The 16,849-nt window shown below is 40.8% G+C and overlaps 1 protein-coding gene across 6 annotated transcripts in view; it reads right to left on the reverse strand.

The window, feature by feature from the left end:
- MOS14 (ARM repeat superfamily protein) overlaps positions 1-954 on the reverse strand; it is a 223,380-nt gene extending 222,426 nt beyond the window's left edge. For 2 of the 6 annotated variants that reach the window (XM_086517695.1, XM_086517694.1), the window contains exon 1: positions 765-954. In XM_086517695.1, the coding sequence (XP_086373821.1) occupies positions 765-887 (123 nt within the window). In that variant the 5' untranslated portion in view covers positions 888-954. The remainder of the gene's footprint in view (positions 1-764) is intronic. The other 4 variants (XM_086517699.1, XM_086517697.1, XM_086517700.1 and 1 more) reach the window with 2 other exon arrangements.
- Positions 955-16,849: the final 15,895 nt, after the last annotated feature.

The raw sequence follows: 16,849 nt of genomic DNA on the forward strand, positions 1-16,849 counted from the left end.
TACGCAGTATACAGCTCTCTTCTGTGTGTGTGTGTGTGTGTGTGTGTGTGTGTGTGTGTGTGTGTGTGTGAGAGAGAGAGAGAGATAGCCTTAGCACATCGTGCCGGGCAGCCAGTCTCCAGCCATGAGAAGATGCTGAGGAATCTTCCACGGCTGGCTGCCAATCTTGAGCACAACTGCTCCGGCCAGCCCTCAGAGGAGACGGTTTTTCTGAAAATGCCTGCTCTGATTGGATGCGAACGTGCCGTTGGCTATGGCTGGAAGAGGTGGGGAGTGGACTACACCGGCCAACCAGCCAGTTGGCGGCCAAAAAGTGAGCTGCACACGTAGGTTAACGCCCTTCCTAGATGCCTTTCAGCTGGTCGACCGTCCTAGATGTGCTCGTGCTGAGAGAGAGAGAGAGAGAGAGAGAGAGAGAGAGAGAGAGACGGTCTACAACTTCACAGGAAAGACGATAATAAGGGAGGTAAGAGTCAACAAGGTACCACCCATCTTGACCAAATACATGTTTGAGACTGATGCTTTGTTGAGAATCTGGATACCAGTTTTGATTCGGTTGAAGAGGGTTTAAAGAAGTCTCAGGGTAAGCACAAAAGGGCAGCTTACTCAGATTGAGAAAGATAGCCCTTGCTTAATTCTATGCCCGCCAAATTTTCCTCATGGCAAACGCGCGTGCACTGGGGAACACACGCAAGCCCGCACATTAACACTCTCGATAAGTACACAGCTATGCCACTCAGAGATTAGGAGTGAAATTTTCTTGCCTGCCATGCCTCTAAGCTGTGCTGAAACTCTTGAAGCCACTGATTGGCGGCGCCTCGTGTGTCCGCTTTGGGATCGTGGTAAAGCGCTTGGAGAGCGTGCAGCAGCGTCGCCTGAGTCTCCATGTCTTCCTCGTTAACGGGAAGAGTCGACCGTAGGTCAGAGAGTAGCTGCACGAAGGAGGAAAAGAAAATTGAAATTTTAACGTCGTATCTTAGATCTTTTTTATTTTTTTTCTTTGAGGGTAGTTGAACTACACTCTTTGGCTATGGAATGCCATATGAAGGTGAACTCATACCCCTGACCATGTATAATTGCTAGTTTGAAGGTTTGCGTAGAGCTTGAAGCAAACAACACCTCTTCTGACAAGGTGCTAGCAGCGTCCATCATCGACTTTTTCCAAGGAGTGAGAAACAAGAATCGTTTTTCGAAGGCCTTAAAGAGAATGGCACGAAGACTTCATCAAAAGTTTGCTAATGAGCATTCATGATTTCCTTCCCCCTAAAAACAAGACCATAGACAAGGCCAATCAAGTAAACACAGAACGAAGCATTGAGATTCAACTTTCCCTAGCTTTTTATCCCTTATGATAGAGGGAGAATCAAAGATGTGTGAAAGGAACTTGAGCATGAGGCTAAGTTGAAAGAAGAGGCACAACAAAAAAGCAATGGTGATGGTAGACATGATAGCAGAGGTGAGCGCAACAGAGCTGAATGAGGATGCACCAACCTTCTTAAGAGGGCTAACAACATTAAAGAGTGGCTACAATGTCTATAGTTAGAGGGGTTGCTAAAGAAGTTGTTTGCAAGCTTGGTGAAGAGATTGGTTATGTGATAAGGTTTGAGGATTGCACTAGGCCTAAGAGAAATATTTGTGGATAGCCAACTCTCAGCATATTATAAATCATGCTTGATGAAGCACATGAAAGACGATACATGCTATTTTCCTCTTTAAACGATCGAAGGACCTAGTAAGGTGGTGAGAAGATTTGCATCTCTAGTCACCTCAACTACCCTTGATGTCTATATATTTTTTTGACTATTATATTTTCTCTATTGTCGGAAGAACGTTACATGTCAAGATTCTATGCAAAGCAACCAAAAAGTGACTATCTAGATTGTGCACTTGTCAATGTTATGTGTATTCAATTAACTGAGCCAGAAGTTGGTCTTCTCTTTTGAACAGGACATGCAGAAATTGATACAGCGTACCAGATCTTGGATGAAAGAATAAATGGGTGGTGTTCCAATGTTTCACAGTTGATATACTCACGGTTTACATATCTCAGCTCGTCATATAATTGAAATTGTAGTAGCATGAGCACTGACAAATAACACAACTAATAGCAGCCAGGTATGTAACTTCGTTCTTAAATACCATGACTATGCAATATCAACTTGACTATGGGGTAGGGCACAACTTTAGTTTCTTATAAATATTAGAGAGACACTATGCCAACTGTCATAAAATCTAATATCTAACCAACCCAAATGATTTTCATGTGGGAGAATAGATGGGAACAAGAGTGAGAATATAGATATGTGCTTATGGTTTTATCTCAACAGGGGGCCAAGGTTTAAGGGGTCCAAATGAGAGAGGGTGTGTCAAAGAGCAAGGCTTATATCTAATGGAGCTTAAATACCTTAAGGTTAGCTTCATTAAAGACCTCCAAAGGTTAGTGTTAAAAGTCCTTTGACCTTAGGCAAGCTAGGGTTGTGCTTGAGGTGGGAACCCGGCCCAAGCTTGAGGTGTTTGTCGTGCTTGAGGTGTTAGTGCTGAGCTTGAGGTGAGAACCTTCCCCAAGCTTGAAGGGCTCAAGGTGTTCCAAAAAGGTCAACAAGATCCCTACTCGAGGGGGCGTGAGCCCTCATTGTAGGAGCTAGAGAGAGAACACACACACCCTCACACAAGTCAAGCCTTGCCTAATGAAGCAACAGAGACACATGTCAAGTTCCTCTCCATGTTGCCCTCACAAGGTGCCTAAAGCCTATTGGTTGGCCTCTCAAGGGTTCCAATGATAATTTAGCTAATTTAATTAATTGTGTATGCATTTATCAAGTCCTCTCTCTCAAAGGGAAAAGGGGACACTTGTCCCAAGGCTAGCATGCTTGCTTGATATGCACTCTACATGCGATTGGCTAGGCGTCCAATGACTTCCACCATGAGCTAGAAGAGGGGGTCGGCCAAAGCAAGGAGGGGACTAGCTTGGGGGAAATACTCTCCCACACACACACACACACACACACACACACACACACACTCATTGTGTGAGGTGCAAAGTGCAAGAGCTCCATCTCCTTCTCCAAGCTTGTGAGAATTTGAGAGCCTACACCAACACTCTTGGCTATGGAATGCAAATCCAACCAAGAGCCATGCTTCAACGCTTAAGCTTGACATCTTCTTCATCTTCATTACTATGCTATTATGCTATGCTAAGCAAGAAGAGTGATCATAAGTGAGGAACTATTTCTTTCTCCTGCGTATGCTTCTTCTTCCTCTTCCCTACCCTCATTCCCGGCTAGCTCTCTGGAGACCTTTGAAGGTGTTTGAGGCCTTGGGACTGAGGCCCGGGATGGTTAATGCTTTTACAAAGTTTATGTTGTGCTCGTGATGCATGAAGCTTTCCATCTTCATTACATCACTTAGGCCACAAGGAACACAAAGATTGTATTGTACTAAGTCTCTCTTGATGGGAGAATCTATAATACAAAATTCTATTGGAAGGGGGACCGGCTCCAAATAAATCCGGTCCTCAACTATTGTCATGTTCTTTAATTCTCTCTCTTGCAAAAGTATTGTTCATGCCAAGTTGATTAAGTATAATGGTTATGTTGTTATCGCTAATTAAGTTCACCCTCTATGTTCTCAAAGTAGTATCATGAAAATGCTCACTCTAATTCTCTTAATTCCGCTATTCTCAAAGTTGATAGGCTATTTCCATTACATTAGTATTAGAGCTATTGGTTTCTCTTTTCTTGCTTAAGAAGACGGTCCTTAATTTGTTCATGAAAGGTTGAACATGTTCATTGCAATAGGGTGAGTGGGAAAGGGATCTATTATCTTGGTTGAGAAGGACTTAGTTCGAGGTACATCGTTGGGAACTATAGTCTTAATAATGGAGTATCTCGGGGCTTGCCTTTGGCTTAACCATTATTGAGCTATGAGCAAGCTCAACAAGAACCATAATCAACCGAGCAATTTTAGACCCTCTCCACTAGTCTTTGCAATCAACAGTGTCTAAACCACGGGTGTGGCTGCATGAGAACTAATTTTCAAAGGTAAAGAAGAGTAGCAACTAAGGTTTTTGAGGGTACCAAAGCACAAAGTAATATATACATAAGTTTAATTAGCATGGCTGACAATAACCAAGAGAGTAGAATGAAAATTGATAACTTTGATTTTGCACATGAAGGTGTTAATGATGATGCCCCCATGTTTGTCAATTATCTTGTTACTAGGTTGCAACAAGCTATGGGCAACCCTGCTTTGCAAGCCAAAGTTACTCAATAACTTCGTGCTTATGGGATTTCCCTTCCTCTCCAAGAGGAGAGAGCGCTTAGGAGGCCTCTTGAATGAAACTCCCAAAAGAAGACTCTCTCCCGAACGAATCCAAAGAACGAGAAAGAAGCGAATCCCTAAGCTCCTCTGAAGATGTGGCTCCACAAAGACGGCGGTCTAGATGATCGCCAACTCCTCCCAAGAGGAAACGGTCAAACCACATTCCTCCTCTTCGTCACTCCGAAAGGGAAGAGAGGAAACAAAGGAAGAAAAGGGCAAGAAAGAGGTCACCCTCTTCTCCTTCTTCTTCACCTTCCTCCTCTTCCAACGAAAGCAACAACTATTCTCCTAGAGAATACAAGAGGAGAGGACATCGCAAACCTTACCATGCATGGCGAAGGTCCCAAAAACTCAAGAAGTTCAAAGAGAGAGGAAAGATTATCTCTTTTCTCACCTATGGTTCTACCGACAAAGTATTGGCCTTCATCCAGCAGTTTGATGTGGCCTTTGGAGACAAGAGCTTCACGGAGTCCTCCAAGCTACGCCATGTAGCTATGCACTTCCAGAAATCTACTCATTAATGGTGGGCTAGCCTTCGTGGCCACGGCTAAGCCCCAAAGACATGGAAAACTCTACGAGTTTTCATCATGAAGCAATTATTTGCAAGCGATGCAAAGGAAAAAGTGCTTACCGAATGGCAGAGTTTGAAGCTGCTCTCCAATGAATCTACTCACAAATATGTGGACAAGTTTTGGGATTTGCATCTCAAAGTAGTCTTTCAAAAGATAGACTTTGTTGAGCAAAAGCAACAATTTTTGTGCGGGATTACCTGAAGAGATGGCCGAGTACGTCAACTCCCAACGGTCTGGTTCTATCACTAAAGTAATGCACCACACTATGGTTGCTTCGCGCATCAATTTCCAACAAGGGGCTAGAAGGAATGCCAAGCCCATGGAAAGCAAAGACAAAAGTGATGCAAAGGGGAAAAACAATGCCCAAAATTCCTCCCAAGGCAATTCCAACAACAACAAAAATCGATCCAAGGAGAAGGGAGTTTACAAAGGTAAAAATAAACTCTCTCCTGAAGAGCTAGAATCTTTTTGTAAGGACCACAAATGCTTCAGGTGTGGGGAGCAAGGACATGACTACTGTTCTTGACCCAAAAGAAATGCCCGCAATGAGACTCCTAGAGCTTCCACAATCAAAGCTCCAAAAGATGGTGCTCATTGCAAAGGATCACCTCTCTCCTATGCTTGGGGAAAGGTAAGGGAGCATGATGCCTTCATCTTGTTTGACCCTGGCTCTACTCACAACTTCATATCAATGGAGTTGGCCACTAAGTTGGGCATTCAAGCTTTCGAGATGGGAGATATTGTAACTGCCGATAGAGCTTTCAAGGGACAGTAAGTCTCCGTTACTCCCTTGATTGGGAACTTGAGGCTTCATGTCCAAAGCTACGTCGACAAAGAAGATTTTTTCATCTCTCCTCTCCAACACGAGGATGTTATCCTAGGGGCACCATGGTTCAACCGCATGGCTGCCAACATGAAGTTCCTTGAAAGGAGAATCTACTTCACCTACAGGGAAAAGAGTATGTATATAGATGCTAGTTAGTCTGGTTGTAAGATACCACTTGTAAATTCTCTTGCTTTTGACAAATCAATGAAAAGCTCAGTTTCTGCGTACATGATTTTTGTCAAAGAGTCCCTAAAAGGTCCTAATGTTTCATCAAATGTAAATGGTAGGAATTAAGAAGAGTTAGACTTGTCTAATTTTCTAAATGGATTCCAAGATGTGTTCATCGATGATATCCCTATGGACTCACCTCAGAAACGAGAGGATGATGGCCATCAAATTGAGCTCCTACCAAGAAGCTCACCGCCTAACAAGCCTCCTTATCGAGTTTCCCAAGCTCAACAAGAGGAGACTTCATGTTGGCAAGTACAAAAATTGGAGGACAAAGGTATGGTGAGGCCTAGTTCCTGTCCCTTTTGTTCTCCAGTCCTTTTTGTGCAAAAGAAAGATGGTACATACCGCATGTGTGTGGACTACGAGCGCTAAACCATATCACTATCAAAAATAGATTTTCCGTATGGCGGGTAGAAGGTCTGTTTGATAAGCTACAAGGCTCAACCTATTTCAGTAGGGTTGACCTTAAAAGTGGCTATCATCAAATAAGGATAGTGAATGAAGATATCCTAAAGATTGCGTTTGGTACAATGTTTGGTCTTTATGAATATCTAGTCATGCCTTTTGGCTCGACTAGTGCACCGACCACATTCAATCGTTTGATGGAGAAAATATTTAGACCCTACTGCAAGTTCACTGGAGTGTTCTTTGATGATATCATCATCTACTCCAAGTCTTTGGAGGAGCACAAGCAACATCTCCAAGTGATTTTTCAAGCTTTGAGGGAGAACAAGCTTTTTATCAATCAAAAGAAGAGTGAATTTTTGCTTCAAGAGATTCAAGAGCTCAAGATGGTGTCCGTATGGATCCATCAAAGTTGGAGGTAATAAAAGCATGGCCTAATCCAAGGATTCTACATGAGCTAAGAAGATTTATTCGTATGTGTGCATACTATAGACGCTTCATAGCCAAATTCTCTCAAATAGCGAGACCATTGCATGACTTAACAAAGAAGAATGTCAAGTACTCATGGACTACTAAAGAGCAAAATGCTTTTGACAAGCTCAAAGAGAAGCTTACCTCCCAACCAGTCCTAATGCTTCCGGATCTCTCAAAGCCATTTGAGGTCCAATGTGATGCTTGTGGTGATTGCCTTGGAGAAGTCTTGCTTCAAGAAGGGCATGTCATAGCATATGAGAGCCGAAGGCTCAATGAGGACGAGTCTTGGGAATATATGAAAAAGAGATTTTAGTTGTTCTATATCATGCCCTAGACACATGGAAGCATTCTCTATTGGGGACTCCATTTATTTTGCAAACGGACCACCAAAGTCTCAAGTCCTTCATGACGCAAACCAAGCTTTCTGAAAAACAAATGATTTTCTGTCGTAATTTTATATATAGCTCACATTGCTGGTAAGCACAATCAAGTGGCCGATGCATTTTCATGACAACCAATAGTCAATGCGGTGTCTATAGCAACTCACAATGATCTATCTTGTATGATAGATATGCTAGTGACCTTGACTTTAAAGATGTAATGCCAGCCCTTACCTTAGGGAAGAAAGAGGAACCATTCACCTTGTAGGATGGTTATTTCTCCATGGCAACAGGCTATGTGTTACTCACTCCCTTCGTGAGAAAGTTATGTATGAATCCCATGCTCCTCCCTATGCGGGGCATAGAAGCATTCAACCTACTCTTCGAGGAGTAGAAACATACTTCTATTGGCCTACCATGAAAGTGGAAATACAAGAGTATGTATCCAAATATGTGGTATGCCAAAAGACCAAATATGATAGAGGGAAGCAACCTGGATTACTGGAGCCATTGCCAATTCCTAATTCACCATGGGAAAGTATATCCATGGATTTTATCTTTGGATTACCCAAGTCTATCCATGGGAATACGGGAATATGGATAATAGTCAATAGGTTTAGCAAGCAAGCAAGCACATTTTATTCTTGTCAAAAAGATTATTAAGGCACACCAAATGGCAACCCTCTTCATAACTCTGATTTTCAAACATCATGGATTGCCAACATCCATCGTGTCAGATAGAGATCCTAGAATGACACATGGGAAGATCTTTGTTGCTGATGAGTATAGCCGTGACCTACAATAATCTTTCCAAAAGATTAAGGAGGCTATATCCATCTCTCAACAAAGGCAAAAGGCTGTCGCGCTGATAAGCACAGAAGGGTCTTAACATTCAAAGAAAAAGATTCTTACTTAAGTTTCGAAAGGCTCAATTGAGGAAAACATACGGGCCATCAAAAGTATTATGCTAAACTAGCAAAAAGATACTATGGTCCTTTTCAAATCTTGAAGCCAATCAATGACATGGCTTATCAACTCAAGTTTTCCAACCATTTTCTCATACACAATGCTTTTCATGTGAGCTTACTTAAGCCCTACAAAGAAGAGCCACCAAGAGAACCAATCATTGAAGACCCTCCCAGAATCAAATACCAATAAGAGGTGCTACAACCCAAAGCTATCCTTCGGCATGAAGACAAGGTACTACGACATGGTAAGATTATTTGATGATATCTTATTAAGTTCAACAATTATTCTTTTGAAGATGCTAGATGGATGCAAGGAATACAGCTTAAGGATAGTCTTGTCAATGCTTACAATGCTTTATTAGAGTGAGAAAATATACATGTTTCTTTTAAATGATCAATGTTTTTGTCTTATAAGACTAATTCTCTTTTTATTGTACACAAATTTAAATAGCATGCATGCTTAGAATCATGTTTGTGATGACGGCGTCTCTCAAACACCAAGTAGAATTTGTCAGTCTACTTTGGGAGAATGAAATGGACTAAAGAGCATACATGCTTGCAACAGCTATGTCTCCCAAGCACCAAATGGATTAGTAATCCATCTTGGAATGATGTTGTAGCGTAAAAAGGGATTCTCTACCCGCTAAGAAACATAGAGTAATGAGTAAGACTTTACCTCTTCTACCTCATAGTCGAGGACGACTATGATTTCAAGAGAGAGGTAATGTCATAAAATCTAATATCTAACCAACCCAAATGATTTTCTCATATTAAACCAATCATTTAATGTGGGAGAATAAATGGGAACAAGAGTGAGGATATAGATATGTGCTTATGGTTTTATCTCAACAGGGGGCCAAGGTTTAAGGGGTCCAAATGAGAGAGGGTGTGTCAAAGAGCAAGGCTATCTAATGGAGCTTAAAGACCTTAAGGTTAGCTTCATTAAAGACCTTCAAAGGTTAGTGTTAAAAGTCCTTTGACCTTAGGCAAGCTAGGGTTGTGCTTGAGGTGGGAACCCGGCCCAAGCTTGAGGTGTTTGTCGTGCTTGAGGTGAGAACCTTCCCCAAGCTTGAAGGGCTTAAGCTGTTTCAAAAAGGTCAACAAGATCCCTACTCAAGGTGGGGTGAGCCCTCATTGTAGGAGCTAGAGAGAGAACACACACACCCTCACACAAGTCAAGCCTTGCCTAATGAAGCAACAGAGACATGTCAAGTTCCTCTCCATGTTGCCCTCATAAGGTGCTTAACACTAGGTTGGTAATGGGCCACTTTTATGTCCTGTTAAGTGACCATTTTCCTTGAATTATGTCAAGAGTTTCAAAATGGATTTTGAGGTGCTATCTGTCTAGAAAGTTGTCTTATGAGCTAAAAAAAACTTGACATTTTTTTGGAATATCAATTCCATCTTTAACCTTGTCCTTGCACAACATTTCACAACCTAAACTGTGTGAAAAAACGGGTCCTGTTTTTGGCTTTTTTCAACTTTTTGCAACTATACCACTCTAGAATTCATGTTTGTGAGGTCTATAATGCTAGAGAACTATATTTAGTAGTCCTCAACATGTCCTGATGCTTCTAGGGAGAAATAAATGTTAAAGTTGTAAGTTATGACCAAATTACAAAAATTATCAAATCCTGCTTTTTAGCCAATTTTAGCTCTTCTATTATTTTTTTGGTGGCTTTTATGATATCCAAATGCAGTTTTGATTTTCTATGTCGCATATTGTAACGTAAAGCTAATATTCCCTGAGTTTTGGGGCACCTAATACCCTATTTTGCATAGTAGACAACGATGGTTGATTTTTTCAATTATAGAAGAAAACGAAACATTTTAGTATATCAAGTATAGTTTTTTCAATATTGTTAGTTTCTTGTGACAACTACATGCATTTTGTAGGTAGTAACCATATCTAGTCATAAGGATCAAATTTGGCTAGATACTGAATAGTTTCTATGGGATTCTACAACTCATAATGTTGAACCCAGTTTTTTCATGTTTGCTGTATTTAGCACTTCATCTTTGTCCCCAAGATTCCCCTTGGTAAGAGATGTATTATTCTTTTGACATGCTCCATGGCTCCTTATGAACCTAAAGGACAATAGGGAACTAAGAAAACATGCATATATTATTTGTATTGAGCGTGGCCATAGAAACTTTGATGATAGGTTTGCAGAATGGTAAAAATTCAACTTTTTTGTACCTATTTCTTTTGGCAAAACAAAAAATAGTGAGTGAGAAGCAATCATATGTTCTGATCACCAACCCATTGAAGTTAACTAGGGAATTTATCTCAAGTCCTACAAAAATCCTTAATCTTATTTTTATGCAACAAAACGTAAGAAATGACTGTTTGATGAAAATGTACTGGTCCATCAACTTTGGAGGCTTGGTGTGACCAAAAGATGAGAAATTTTACAAGTTTCTTATTTTTTCCATGTGTAGTAGGCCTTGAACTATAATCTCATGAAAGGATTTTACAAAATGAGCGGATCTACTATGGTTTTGGAGGTTTTTTTCAAAACCCTGAAAGGACACTTTTATGTCCTGTTAGGTTACCAACCTAGTGTTAAAGCCTTTTGGTTAGCCTCTCAAGGGGTGTGATGATGATTTAGCTAATTTAATTAATTGTGTATGAATTTATCAAGTCCTCTCTCTCAAAAGGGAAAGGGGGACACTTGTCCCAAGGCTAGCATGCTTGCTTGATATACACTCTGCATGTGTTTAGCTAGGCTTGAAGGGGTCCAATGAGCTTCCACCATGAGACAGAAGAGGGGGTCGACCAAAGCAAGGAGGGGGCTAGCTTGGGGGGTATACTCCCCCCCCCCCCCCCACTCACACACACACACACACACATACACACACACTCTCATTGTGTGAGGTGCAAAGTGCAAGAGCTCCATCTCCTTCTCCAAGCTTGTGAGAAGTTGAGAGCCTACACCAACACTCTTGGATATGGAATGCAAATCCAACCAAGAGCCATGCTTCAAAGCTTAAGCTTGACATCTTCTTCATCTTCATTACTATGATATTTTTCTATGAAGCAAGAAGAGTGATGATAAGTGAGGAACTATTTCTTTCTCTTATGGATGCTTCTTCTTCCTCTTTCCTACCCTCATTCCCCGCTATCTCTCTCCACCTTTGAAGGTGTTTGAGGCCTTGGGATTGAGGCCAGGGATGGTTAATGCTTTTACAAAGTTTATGTTATGCTCATGATGCATGAAGCTTTCCATCTTCATTGCATCACCTAGGTCACAATGAACACAAAGATTGTATTGTACCAAGTCTCTCTTGATGGGAGAATCTATAATACAAAATCCTATTGGAGGGGGGAATGCTGGCTCCACATAAGTCCGGTCCTCAACTGTTGTCATGTTCTCTAATTCTCTCTCTTGCAAAAGTATAGTTCAGGCCAAGTTAATTAAGTATAATGGTTATGTTGCTACCACTAATTAAGTTCACCTCTATGTTCTCAAAGTAGTCTCATGAAAATGCTCACTCTAATTCTCTCCGCTATTCTCAAAGTTTATAGGCCATTTCCATTACACCAACTTTCCAACATACTTATGTATGGCACTCACTTAGTTTGTGCACTATTTACTTTTTCTATAACTTTGAAAAATTTTCATAGTATGAAAAGTTTAACTTGCTTTTTCTTTTTTTCCTAGTTTCTCAAAGGCGAGATTTTGGATTGCAAGCGTCTCCAATTGAACAGATGACATATAAGGTCACTACTCTTATATCTTGATAAATATATTGTGCTTGTTCCTTTATGCAAGATTTATATGTGTTTTTGTTATGATATTATGGGCTGATTTTAGCATCACAAATGTATTCCATACAACCGCTTATATTTAGCTCAATATATTTCTTCCTCAAAAAGTTTTACCAAGAAATTAAAGAGTATTCATGATGAGATTTCTAGTCAAGGGGTATTAATGCAGACATATGTTGGGCTTGGTGGTGCTTTAATCAATATGTATGCCAAATTTGATGTAGAAATAGTTCTTGATGGGCACCCTCTCCGGGATGATGTGGTATGTTGGAGTGCATTGATTGCATGATATGCCCAACCTATATATGGCAAGAAAGCTCTCGAGTCTCAGATGTTTTAACCTGATGCGAAAGGAAGGCCTTTCTCAAATTACTTTGACGGCATGTGGCCTTATGCGTGCAAGACCTTCACATGGACGGGTGAATTTGCAATGAGATTGCTGGTTAGGCCTAGGCTACTGGAGAAATATGTTGTGCTTGGTAATGCTTTGGTCAATATGTATGTCAAATGTGGTAGCCTTATGAAAGCACATAAAGCTCTTGATGATTTTCCTATCCAAAATGGAGTCTCTTGAAATGTGTTGATTCATCACCATAGATTATCAGGGTACAAGATGTGGCATTGGACCCATTCAAAGGCAAACTTTGAAACCGTAGAGTAGGTAAAAGGAAGATGGAGGTAGAGCCACATTGGAAGGGGGGGGGGGGGGGGGGGGGGGGGGGGGGGGGGGGGGCGACACACACCCAACAACACACACTTGCCTCTCTAGAGCTTAGGTGGATCATTAAAAAAAAAAAACACCAAATAGCCAAAATTCACAATAATACTCGGATCACCCTCTCTTGAGCACACAAAAGCTCATAAAAACATTGTTTACTACACATTAATTGGCATCAACACTTCTCTGCTTGCTCTCGATTGCACACACAACCGGCCAAAGGGGGTTCACACATGCACACAACCCGATTATCTTGCACAAAAGGAGAGAAGGGAGAAGATTCTAGGGAGATGACTCAGAAGGCGATATGCTTTGATTTAACAAGAAGGTGTACAATTGGTTCCTTACAGGTAGAATCTCTCTTTTCTTTCTTCTCGTGGCTCAAAAAAATAGCAAAACATAAATCTTAAATATCTCCTACACGGTCAGGAAATTGCATATGTGCATGAGATGCAAAAAACGTCCAAAATGGCATATATCCTTCCTTCTAGCGGGGACATTTTTTTTCCCAAAAAACGCTTTTTACAAAAAAAATAAATTACAGACACACTTTTTTTGGCCTCAGAGATCCTTATCCTCATGCAATAGAGCTAGTTCTAACTCTCCATTATTGGCCACGTGGCTTCAAGCTATCAACTTGCTTTGCATGCTTTAAGAGTTTTTTCACATAAAAGCCCTTTATTGAAAGCATCAAATCCCCATTTTGGCCAAAAACTACCAGATTTGGTATACACATTAAAAAGCCACCTATGCCAACCTGTATCTAGCAAGTGCATGAGCATATCACCATCATCCTGCATTCACACCATCACTTGCTTTCATATGTACCATGTGCAGATAGATGTTGGATGCACCAACATGTGCAGGCAGTAGGAGGTGTAGAGGCACAGGACACCAAAGAGTTATTTTTTTTATGTTGAGTGCTCACAATGTCTGCATCGAGCTACAAGGTCACAAGCTTGATTACCTCTATTTGCATAATGGTTTTGACGTGGGTTGGGAGCATGACTAAGCCAGGAAGGAATCTTGGAAGATTCGTGTTAATGCAAATTACAAAATATTATGGTAAATGTATTCAACTGTCAAAGGGTAAATGTCAAGTTTAAAGGGGAGATGACTGAAATAACACAAGGTATAATAGGAACCTGGGTGCTTAGTAGAGCAAGTATATCTGCACAATCCTAAAAAGAGACACGTTAAGGAGAATCACCTAAGATTCTCTCAAGATGTCTCTCTTCTTCTCTTTGATTCTCACGTCTCTTTCATTCTCTCTACATTAGTAGAGCAAGTCACGTTAAGGAGAATCACCTAAGATTCTCTCAAGATGTCTCTCTTCTTCTCTTTGATTCTCACGTCTCTTTCATTCTCTCTACATTGGGACATCTTTGTAGTCCTTGTGTTCCAAGTCTAGTAGAGGAGAGGGACACATTGTAGCATAGTAGAGGAGGAAAGGTAAAAGGGGGCATGTGGGCATGGGAGGGCTGCTATTATAGGTGGAAACTGACTAGTCGAAGCACACCACACCTGTGTTGAAGAGGAAGAAACTTGAAAGGGGGCAACCTCTATTTGTGGGTATTGGAGGGCTGTTATAGGCAGAGGTGGACCAAGTAGGCAGAGGCCAAGAGAGGAGTGAAAGGCCACATAAAGGAGATGAGGAAGGTGGAGGAAAAGTGATGGGCGAAAGGGGAGAGGAATTTTCCCACCTATTGACTTCAATTTGAAGTGACTCCATTATATAAGCCAGTATTTGAGTAAGAGTAGGAGTAAGACTCCATTATATGAATAAGAGTAGGAGTAAGACTTGCACATTTACACCAATTCCTGCATTAAAAATAGTTTAGGGCAACCAAGCAAGACTAGTTACATTATTCACCATCGTTCCCACATAAATTTGAACAAGAGTAAGGGCCCACTAAAGTGACAGCAATAAAAGCATACCAAAGGACATTCACAAATGAGAAATGTCCAAGCCTAGCGGTTGACATGTAAGCACCTCACCTCTTTCACAAGTGATGAGTGGTTGACCTGTAAGTGCCTCTTTCGGGGGTGTTGAGCTTGCATATTTTTAACAAACCAACAATTAAGGCATACCCCATTCTAGGAACATTCACACACCAACCACTTCCCAACCTACTGGTTGACATGTAAGTGCTTCAATGTACTTAAGTCACAATACTTACGTTTTAAAACCGAGAACTGTTGATTTTGGTGTATCCTTGTATCAACAACTTTTTTTGCTTAACTTGAGAGAAAAATCATAAAAATTTAGAAGTGAACAAGAATAAATCATTATCTTTATCTTAAAAACAAGGATTCTATGGAGCTCCATAGGGGTACTCATCTCTGGAACGCACATAATATATGGAGATTTTATGGAGTGACCATCCCACGTTGTTGTACCGACACCCAACCTGGTAATTCAAATTCTCTTTAGGCAACAAGGATTCTATAGAGATGTAGGTACAACATTAGAACTTCGTGTACGCCTCTTTGGGCCCATCTTGTTAAAGTTATAGCATCTCAAGTGAATAGCCCAATGTGATCCCAATATATATTTTATTTATTTGTCAAAGTTTGGGTAGGGCAATCTGCTAAGTTGAGTATATAAGCAACACCTTGCTCCCATTGTAAATCATCAATTCATTGCCAAGGTTGGCTAGTTCAGTTCTCTCTCTCTCTCTCTCTCTCTCTCTCTCTCTCTCTCTCTCTCTCTCTCTCTCTCTCTCTCTCTCTCTCTCTCTCTCTCTCTCTCTCTCTCTCTCTCTCTCTCTCTCTCTCTCCATTGCTCTACGTTTCCACGTCATCGACTTTGACATGGTATCAAAGCACAAGACTTGTCAAAATTGGGAGCAAATTTGCATTCAAAGACAAGAAAACGTAGGAGAAGTTGTCAATTGGCTGCATTTTTGAGCTTTAGAGGTGGTATTTTGAAAGGCACCGGCACCTTCGGCTAGGCAAAGAGGCATGGAATTCTGTCAGTAGCTCTAGTGGAGCATTTACAAGCAAGAGGTGGCCAAAGGATCTTAGGATGGTGCAACTATTTCAAACAGTGTTCTAAAACACCATCGTTTGTAGAGGTCAAGTTTACGGCAAGCTTTGCAATTTTTTTCAATCGCTTACACTTTTGATTACATTCAAAGGCTCCCCTTTCCCATTCAATTTTTTGGGGAGTGCGAAAGAGGTGGCCAATGTATGCATAGTTCATTCTTGTTGAGACGCAGTCCACCGCCCCCAAGGAGGAGCCTCTCCAGCTGCCATGATGTTTTGAAACGTTGGCGAGAGAGGTGATTTCTTTGGAGCTCGTTATCTGCAGCATGTATACGGCATTGTTTTGAGGGTTTTCCTAAAGCGTATGTGTATATCATCATTGACAACATATATAATGTAATAGACAATAATGGTCACTTGACTAGATAGCTAAGGTATGTTCCAAGACTTAGCCTTATCCAATTTGTCGAGAACTTAATCACAAGACAAAACTAGTCAAAGAGTTAAAAGTATACCTGATCTCATAGACTTACAAAAGTGTTAAGACTCATATAGCTATCAAAAAGGTATGAAGTGTCAAAAGCATCAAAATTTTTAGGGGTTATATATGTAGTGGTGATATAAAACAACCACTTAGTTGAAGGATTTTGGCAAATTAAGACAAGTGTATAAAAATCGATATGTATAGGGGGGAAGTTGGGTGTAGCCATACAGATTCCTTCCCTAGATTTTGGTCAAAATTTTCTAATACCAACAACTCAATTGTTGGCAAAGTCCTATAAGCCCATCAATTGATGGGTTTCTAACAAAGAGGCAGGGGCTAGTCTTGTGAAACCAATCCTTAGACATAGTTTCAATTGGATCATAGTCTCCCACTTTCCATACCCAACTCATCCCATGCCTCTTGTTTTCTAATCACTACAACATTGTTCTACGTATACAATTTGTGCTCCTTTGTTAGATTTTTCCACGGTGCATATAGTCCTTCAATCATCACCCAATTTTTTTTGAAACAAGGCCTAATGAAATCAATCTAACTTTCAATAAAACAAATTATCCACATTATAAGGTTTCAACTACATGCATGCTTTCTCTCTCTAACTAGTAGTGCCTTTGCAAAGGTTTTCTTGTTCACTAACCATGAAGCTGGCAAAGTCTTCTCCTTTTCTCATAACTAGGGACACTCGTTAATGCA

The sequence above is a fragment of the Adiantum capillus-veneris genome, chromosome 8, assembly GCF_014529385.1.
Source record: "Adiantum capillus-veneris isolate H3 chromosome 8, ASM1452938v2, whole genome shotgun sequence".
In the NCBI taxonomy this organism is placed as follows: Eukaryota; Viridiplantae; Streptophyta; class Polypodiopsida; order Polypodiales; family Pteridaceae; genus Adiantum; species Adiantum capillus-veneris.